The sequence below is a fragment of the Eucalyptus grandis genome, chromosome 11, assembly GCF_016545825.1.
Source record: "Eucalyptus grandis isolate ANBG69807.140 chromosome 11, ASM1654582v1, whole genome shotgun sequence".
In the NCBI taxonomy this organism is placed as follows: domain Eukaryota; kingdom Viridiplantae; phylum Streptophyta; class Magnoliopsida; order Myrtales; family Myrtaceae; genus Eucalyptus; species Eucalyptus grandis.
In genome coordinates this window covers 49,906,612-49,915,772 of record NC_052622.1, presented here as the reverse complement: position 1 = coordinate 49,915,772, position 9,161 = coordinate 49,906,612, and the positions used below count along the sequence as shown (strand labels likewise).

At 41.0% G+C, this 9,161-nt stretch overlaps 1 protein-coding gene across 1 annotated transcript; it reads right to left on the bottom strand.

Annotated features, from left to right (window-relative positions):
- Nucleotides 1-3,861: 3,861 nt before the first annotated feature.
- LOC104427995 (probable serine/threonine-protein kinase PBL26) lies at nucleotides 3,862-7,939 on the bottom strand. Its single transcript, XM_010040996.1, has 5 exons — nucleotides 7,846-7,939; nucleotides 5,496-5,701; nucleotides 5,196-5,385; nucleotides 4,546-4,937; nucleotides 3,862-4,248 (listed from the first exon to the last, which is right to left on the bottom strand). Exons 1-5 carry the CDS (start codon nucleotides 7,937-7,939, stop codon nucleotides 3,862-3,864), a joined length of 1,269 nt encoding a protein of 422 aa, XP_010039298.1.
- Between the last annotated feature and the right edge of the window lie 1,222 nt (nucleotides 7,940-9,161).

Here is a 9,161-nt window from a genome sequence, read left to right as displayed (position 1 = left end):
AAGCTAATCCCTCGAAGGCTTTCAATCATAGGAAAACCTAATTGGCAATGAGAGAGGGAGACCCCATTTAGCTATTTAAAGGTGATATATTTCTTTACGTTGCCTAATGAAGAACGTATGTCCTATCAATACTAATAGAATAGGTTGATATCATAAAATATAACAACGATGTGTGTTAGTTACGTAGAAAAATTGATATTTTTAGTATAATAATATAACTCCGCGAGTCTAGTAAAAGATATAAAATCACAAAACTTAGATACAGTTTATTTTACAAATAATGTCCTTTTTAAAAATATTTTGCAATCTACCAGGTGTCCTTGTAGAAGGTACAGCACTTTTCAGGGTAGAGGATGCAAGGTACATCCTAAAGTCGAGCATGTGCTCACTGATTCTGAACTTTTGAAAGTCGGAACTTATCGTATGTCTTCCTCTAAATCGCATCTTGAATCGAATCCAGCCATGTTGATTCCTTAAATTTCCCTGCATGTACCCCCCTTTTAAAGGCTTTTATTTTTCTTTTGGTCGAAAGCTTTACAGGTTTAAAAACAACAAAATCGTGTAATGGTTACCTCCCATGACACGTAGGGCTGGCCTTTCAAAATCATTCAGATCTCATTTCGTGCGTCGCACATGATGCCTTATTTGGCATGTTTATCGTGAATCTGATTGGGGGTTTAAGGGAACTATTCCAGGTATAATTCTTCATCAATCCCTTGACTCAATCTGGTCTAGAGAATCCTTAAAAGACTCTCTCTCTCTCTCTCTCTCTCTCTCTCTCTCTCTCTCTCGTCAATTGATGAAGACGCGTAGGGCTGGTTACTGATTTCATACCGATTGATATGAAAACGTGAAGCTCCTCTTCTTCAGGTCTTGCTTTTTTTTTTTTTTTTTGGTTGGAAAAACTAGATAATTCCACGCGATAACGTGAGTAATGTGAAATTTTTGAATATTTGAATGGGTTCTTATGAAAAGATACATGAACCGGAGAATTAAAGCAAATACAATAATATATGGATAATCTTGAGAGATAATGAAAATTAAAGGAAATATCCTAATTATCTTTAATATACATCAAAGAAATATCCAAGTTATCTCTAATATTCCCTCAACTCAAGTTGGATAAAGCAGTTGGAGTTTTAAGAATAGATCCAATAAAAAGAAGAAAACACCTACTAGTATGTCGAAGCAATGATGTGGCTATTCTAGGGGCGAGCACCATTCAAGTGAGTTTTGGGCGATTTCCATATGAATCGATCCGGTTCCTAATTCCTAAAATTGGAACCAATGTGATTTCAGAATGGAATCAAACTAAACTAAGACTATTGAATACCTTAACTTATTTCTTCTTTTTTATTCAACAACCCTGAATATGTTATAATAAACCGTAAAGTATATATATTTATATATAATCCCACTAGTTGATATAGGATCTCACACTTGGGCTTTATTTTTTCTTTTCTTTTCTTTTCTTTTTTTTGTTAACTTTTAGTCGTCCTAAAACGTGTCCCACATTTAATTTGTGAGGGAAAAGACATGCGGCCTTTTTTTATTTTTAAATCATTCAAAGAACAACAGGTGGGCGGCTGTGTTTTGTGCCGTTTCTCAAGAACCACGTTGGGTGAAACCAGTCCCTATTGATTTGGCTTTCGTTTCCAAAATTTTGGAATCAAGAGCCATCAGGTTGATTCCTGATTCAAAGCAAAGGACCAATCTACCTTGGAATCAGTCAACTCTACGTTGTTGTGTGTTATGTAAATTATGCACATTGGCCCAGTAATAGGGATATTAGTAGTTATCAAAAAAGATACAAGATATGAGGATGCTTAGGGCGTGCATTCAATTACAAAAAAGTCATAAATTTATTGTATAGATGACAATCCAGTCCTAAGTTTTTAAATTTGACCAATTAAGTCCCAAAACTTTTAATGATTGTTCAATATAGTTTTTTCGATCAGATATGAAATCTTTTCTAATATTATTTTTTTAATATGAAATCCTTTTTATATCTTTTTGAATTTCATATTAGCATACCAATTGTAGATGAGTTGGAATTCCATGATTCTTGCTCTATCAAAGATTATATTTTTCCTTCTCTTTATAAGTATGTACAATCTGTAAATTAAGTGATATGAAAAATCATTCACAAATTCTAAGCTTCTTCATGATATCAGAGCTATTCTGCTCCTAAGAGCTTTTTGATCTGACTATTCTACATTTTTTCTTTCGGCAACCTTTTGCACCCTCTAGCCATGGAAGTCACTTCAGAATCAGCTAGCACCACCTCAAATTCTAGTTCTGTTTCCATCAAAACAGCTGCACCTAATGGTCTGATCTCGATCTCAGCCACCGTCTAATCGCCATTCAAGCTCTCTGCTGCCAATTATCCCTCTTGGCGTGCTCAATTCCAAGCGCTACTCATTGGTTATGATTTAATGGGATTTGTTGAGGAGATGCAGCTGCGTGCAAAGGGGAAATCGTGAGGGAGTGGCTCGACAGTGGTGCTAGTGGTGGTGGGGAGGCGGCTCGTCTAAGGTCGACAACCTCAGGTGACGCCTTGGGTCGCACGACCCAGGTGATGCCTGAGGTTGCGCAACCTCAGGTGATGCCCCCTGAGGTTAAGTGACCCAGGCGACGCCACCTGAGGCCACGCGACCTCAAGTGGTAGCGTCTGGGTCACTAGGTCACCCAACCTAAGGCCACCTCGCTTGAGGTCGCATGACCTCAAGCAAGGCTTCCCAGTGGCCAAATCTAGCCGCTTGCGACTAAGCGCCACTCGTCAGCTAAGCTTCGCGGTGGAGCAACAAGTCCAAATCTAAAGAAGAAGACGATGAAGAGTGTTTTTTGAGGGAAAAAGGAGAAAACATGATTATCAGTAAAGGTAATATTTGAAAGAAAAAAAAATCATTAACCCTCAGCCTAGCATTCCAAATGCTCGCATTTGGCAAATGGAGCCTCAAAAATGTTAACCAAACGCTTAATATTTTTCCCAATGAGCTTTAGGGGCTCAAAATCCCTTGGGAATGCTAAACCAACCGGGGCCAATGGCCTCAACCATTTCTTGAGTTGATCCTCACTAGTTCTAGATTCAACATGATCGGTGCCTAATTTCAAGAACTAAGAATCGATTATGAATGGGTAAGTTTCAAGCTTTAGGTTTGAGACTAATAACTCCCTAATAGACAAGAGAGTGGGGGAGGGACGGAGGGAGGGAGACTTTAAGCTTGAGCTAATAGAGAAGGGGTTGAATTTTATAGCAATTCTAGAATAACAAATGTGAATGATGATAAAATCCAACAAAATCCAGCTTGATCTTGCATTTTGCAATGAGCCATATCCAACTGGATTAAGATTTGCCCGCGGACATATTCGATGGCTAAGTCAATAGACCGGTTTAACTTAATCTCATCGGTTACATGCAAATTATATTTCTTTTCTTTTTTTGGTTCTAATGCAATTACAACCTTTATCGTGGAATTTTTTTCTAAATAATCATTTATTAAGTTAAACTTGATGGGGAGTCTGGAATTTTTTATATATAAAAAGGATCCTGAGGCTAGATTTAATTCATTAGTTATAAGAAGTAATCCACTATAATAAATACAGGAGAGGTTAATAACTTAAACCATAAATTCTAAGGACTAAACGCTCGTAATTCGGTGTCTCTTGGATGCATCTGCAGAAATTTTGTAAGCGTATCTCTGCATACGTGAAATTCCAACGATCCTTCTTTAATCTTCAAACATTAAAAAAGAGAAACATGCTCTTGGAGATTCTCTTATTGCAAGATCCGGAGACGCAATGGAACCCCCAGATGGACAAAATGCCGGTATCAACACCATTGTATGGGCAAAAAATTTCTTACAATGAAGAAGCGCTCCCACAGCGCGACCTTGCGTTGTTCCGCGAGTTGGAGCCCCATTCGATCGCTTCCGCGACCGCACGCTTGCGATCCATCGTACCGGCGCTGTCCTCCGCCTGGCTGTTTCTATTTCCTCCATCCATCAAGTTGTGATCGGACAGCGGAGATTGCGCATGGACCGATACAGTCCCCGTCCCAGGGCCTAACCAGAGATAGCTCAATGCAGTCACGACATCGGTCATTAGGGGCCGGACTGCCACTTCTTCGTTGAGACACATTGCGGCCACAGCGATGGCCTGGTTTAGGCCTCTCACAGGAAAGTCGTTGTTTAGGAGCGGATCTGCCAATTCCGGGTATCGGCGTGGGTCCTTGAACATGGGTTGTGCCTGTTTCGAACCAAAATAGTAGAGAAACTCTGCTTCAACAGATTTCATAATACGTTCAGGAAGAAATGGACACTGGTGTGCATTTCATTTAGATTGACAATAGTTTAGAACGAGCTGCACGCAATGATCGCTCAATGGGCTGAACTGTTTTCGAGCGGATTTGCTTCTCAAGCTAATAAAATTGGACGAGAGTATATGCGGATGAAGAATAATTTCACGAGATGGTAATGCTAATGAAAACAGATTCACTGCTGCAAAATTTGTACGCCGGATTTCGACCCAGAAAAAGTTTCTTACCCAAGTGACTAGATTCTGCTCTTCTGTTGACCGGGTGGTGTCGATGGCTCTCCTTCCGGTGATCAACTCCAACAGGACAACACCGAAGCTGTACACGTCAGACTTCACAGTAAGCTGGCCCGTCCTCTGATACTCCGGTGCACAGTAGCCATAAGTACCCATCACTCTTGACGATACGTGCTGTCTGTCCCCCATCGGGCCCAGCTTGGCCAACCCGAAATCGGAGAGCTTCGCATTGAACCAGTTGTCCAAAAGAATGTTGGAGGACTTCAAGTCGCGGTAGATGACTGGAGGGTTTGCCTTTTCATGCAGATACTCCAGGCCCTTGGCTGCTCCTAGGGCTATCTTCATTCTTGTGAACCAGTCTAATGGCTCGTAGTTTGGTCGAAGATCTGAATTGGAGCAGAGGAACATAAGTTGCTGGTTTGGAACCAAATCTCTCAAAACTTGTTTCAGCATAGTACGCAAGCAGAATCAGTTAGATGCATCAGAGACCGCAAAAGCTTAAGGACAATGCAGAAAACATTTGACGGTTGGACAGAAGGAATATGTTTGAAAACTTTGCGAAGAACACAAAGTCTTTTGAAGTTTTGGAAGTTCAGACAGTCCAATAATACTTCGTGAATGCGATGAAAGAACATAGATAGTACCGAGCAGATGGTCTTCCAGGGAACCACGCGGCATGTACTCGTACACCAAAAGCCTCTGATCGCCGTCGGCACAATAGCCTATGAGATTCACTAAGTTCTCATGGTGCAAAAGGCTCAGCATCAACACCTCCACAAGGAACTCTCTGTTCCCTTGCAAGCCGTTCCTGTCGAGTTGCTTCACCGCCACGACCTGAATATTCGGCATCAACCCCTAGGTTAGTCTCTGTTTATATGTCAGTTGATTATGGTAGCCGTAAAATGTCACTTTTTCCCTTTTGATTTTTTGGGATTTTCATTCACCTGCCCCGTTTTATCGAGCATTCCCTTGTAAACTCTCCCGAACCCGCCTTCCCCGATCAGGCATTCTTGCCTAAAGTTCTTTGTGGCCGTGGCCAGTTCTCGGAAGGTGAATGTTTGTGCGGCAACATTGTTATTGCTGTCTGCTTCTTTAGGAAGGGCATCCTTTTTTGGTGCGGCCCCGACCGGTGCTCTCTGCTTACTAGTCTCTGCACAAACAACGATAGAAACATCAATTTCTAACGGCAAAAACCCAAAAGAAACTCGGCCTAGTGAGTTCGCCTTCTGGGTGCCTCGGCATTTATCCCAGTCATATAAGGTTATACATATTCCTGAAGAAAACAGTTATGCGGTTAACTTTTTAGGAGGATTTCACACATTATTTGCTAGTATGCCGCAGGATAAGGAAGAACAGTTAGTACGCAAGCTTCATGGCATGAGTGCTGATTCTCCGAAAAGATTGTGACATGATCATATGCACTTACCCGTCCGTGTCGGAGCACTAGATTGTTTCCGAGGAGGAGGAGAAGCGGGCAGTTGGCTCTGTTGTCTTCTCCCTCCATCCGACCTCTTGGAAGCTGCCTTCTTCTCATGGGATGAAAAGCATGAAAAGCAACTCATCTCTGAGTCTGCTGGTGCAATGATAAATTCTCCACCTTTTTATCTCCCAAGTACAGAGGCTTTGTCTATCGAGGTCGGAACAATTTTATTACCAATACCGATTTCCAATGGATGCAGCGGTCGTCCGAACCAGAAAAAATTGTCCTGGAAAATTTTGATCCCAGCAAAGCTCTGGAACGAAGAAGCTTCACATCCCAAACGACAAGAAAATTCTCACGAAAGAATCAGGCTAAAATGTAGCCAATGCACACTTTTTCTACGGGAATCCGCAGTCCTGGGGCTAGGAGACATGGGTATGCGTGAATTATCGATAGAAATTTCGCCAGATAAACATGGAAAAAACCCGTGATGAAGGTGGGGGAGCGAAGGTGATTCTGGACCCTGGTGGTCGTTATCCTCATTGAAGGTGAGAGAGAGCAATGAAGAGATAAGAAGAGAATGCCTAGAGCCTGATAAGTTAGGCGTCCAGACATCATCGTTCCAATTAAAAAAGGAGGAGATCCCAAAATAGGAACGGTGTCTGACCAGGAAAATGAGGTCAAAAACAAGAAAACAGAAGCGACTCCCTGCGTCCTCCAGTGCCTCCTGAAAACATGGAGGACAAGCAGAAGAGGTTTTGGAGGTTTGGAGAAGTTTAGCATCAGGTATCATCGACGCATTTTCTTTACTGAAAAAGAAAGAAGAGGCATACAAAACACTACATGAACATTATATGCATTTTCTCATAATTTGGACCTTTGTATTAGTGCCGTTGATATAAAGTCAAATTGATCGAAATATTTCATTAAATTCGACCATATCACTGAAATTGCTTGATTTCGATTGAAAACTTTTTCCCTTTTGATGAGCATTTTGATTTTCAAGTGACAACCCCAAAAATTACATTCATATCAACATATTTGTTGCAGTTTGAATTTTCTTTTTCAATGTTGTAGTATTAATAAGTTTCAATCAATTTTTATTTGGGTTAATATCACAAAAAACTCCGAATTGATATACCTATAATAAATTTCTCAAAACTAATTTTTTAACTAAAAAAATTCAAAACCGGTATATATGTGACAAATCTACTCTCCGTTAGTCTTCATGACAATTGACACGTGTATTAATTTAAAGTTTTATCCTTAATTTGTCACATATATAACGGATCATGATTTTTCATGGTATAAATTTAATTTAACGAAAATGTATGAATTTTGAGATCTTTTGTCATAAAAAAAAATTGAATAAATTTATCACACATATATTAATTTAGAATTTTTCATAATATTAACCATTTTTAATTTGAAAATATATCATACATGTTCTTGTTTAAGTATCGAACCTATCCAAAAAAACATGAAAGGAAATTATGTCCAAAAGCTTATGTTGGAAGATATGATTTAGAGGATTTATGTTGATTGTAAATTGATAGAGGTTGTGTTTATTTTAGGAGTAGAAAGAATGGAAAATATTGTTTTTCCTTTTATTGATTCCTGTCTTGTATTATATGCACACATGTACACAGATTACAAAATAGTGAGAATACATTTTCTTCTCCAAATCCTTCTTCCCTCGCTTTTCTTCGTTTTTCTTCTAGTCTTCTGACATGGTATTAGAGCCTGCTGAGATTCTAACATAGCTTCCGCTCCTGTTTCGATTGCCTAAAGGAACTCCAACCTGCAAAGAGAGTTACCGAAGGAATCAATTCTTTTTTTTAAAAGGGAAGGAATTTTTTTCATGATGAACAAACCAGAAGTTCTCACCTCAAACCCAGATGACCAGGCAGCAAGAGATGCGACGCCACAAACTTCGCACAACCCAGATTCATCTGTCGCAACTACCATGGCTGACCAGCAGCTTAGTCAAGGCCAAACCCAAGCCCAACACGCGCAATGACAAACTTTTCCGACTCAATTTAATCTGGGGCAGCCTTTCTCGGGCCATCCTTACCAGTGGATGCCATATCCATGGTTCCATTGGCCAAGCCCAATTACATCACAACCGGGCTACGAGAGCAGTGTGCAGACTGATTGAGGCCCACCAACCAACAATGGGGTAGGCTCAACCATCGACCCGAAGCAGACGGGCAGGTCAAGCGAATCGGGTATGGGAACAAATCCCTACCCAGATTTCTTCAATGCAAGTCATGGAAACGGGTCAAACAGTTCGGGCGTAGGGGCGAATCCCTACCCAAATCTTTCATCCGATTTTTTTTTCCATACCAGATCCTTGCTACCAGCGACCAGCAGGAGCCCGGCAACCCCCTTTACACGACGGATGCCAATAGACCGGAACTAAAGCTCATCAATCAACAATTAACTAGTCCAAACAACTATACACTTGGTCGCGAGAGCTCTGGCGTGCCCTGGTAACAAAGGACAAGGAGGGTTTTCTCAATGGAACGATTCTAGTTCTGTCCAACGAGCGAATGGCACAACTTTGGAAGAAATGCAACCAGCTCGTCAGAACTTGGATTGGGAATTGCATTGCACCCAAAGTCGCGGCCGGACTTCCCCCGACGAAGGATTAAAATAAAATGTGGGAAAACATTAAGGAGATGTATGGAAAATTGGATCAAGGCAAGATTTTTTCCTTAACACAGCAAATTCGGATCTAAAGCAGGACAATATGATCGTTGCAACAATTTACAACAAACTTTCAGCTCTGTGGAACGAGATGGAAGTAGCTAAAGAAAAATTCGACTGGCCCGAACCTATCTTACAGCAATACAAGAACATGTGCGAGAGAGAGAAGGCGATTAGGTTTCTCCTAATACTAAACAAAACATACTTTTCGTTCCACTCCCAGATCGTGACTATGGATCCCATGCCGAACCTTGGTCGGATCTATCAACTCGCCGTCCAGGACAAGAGTCAACTGAGGACGGCGGATTATGGGAAAGGAGGTGAAGGGATGGTTCTGGCAACGAGAAGCCATTTTCATCCTCCACAGAGAAGCTCAAGAGGAGGAGGATGGAAAGGATCGACTCTAGGGTTTCTTGAAGAAGACCCTAGAAGGTTCAAGAAGGATGGAGACGGTTTTGATTTTGCCAAGCGATCGGATGGT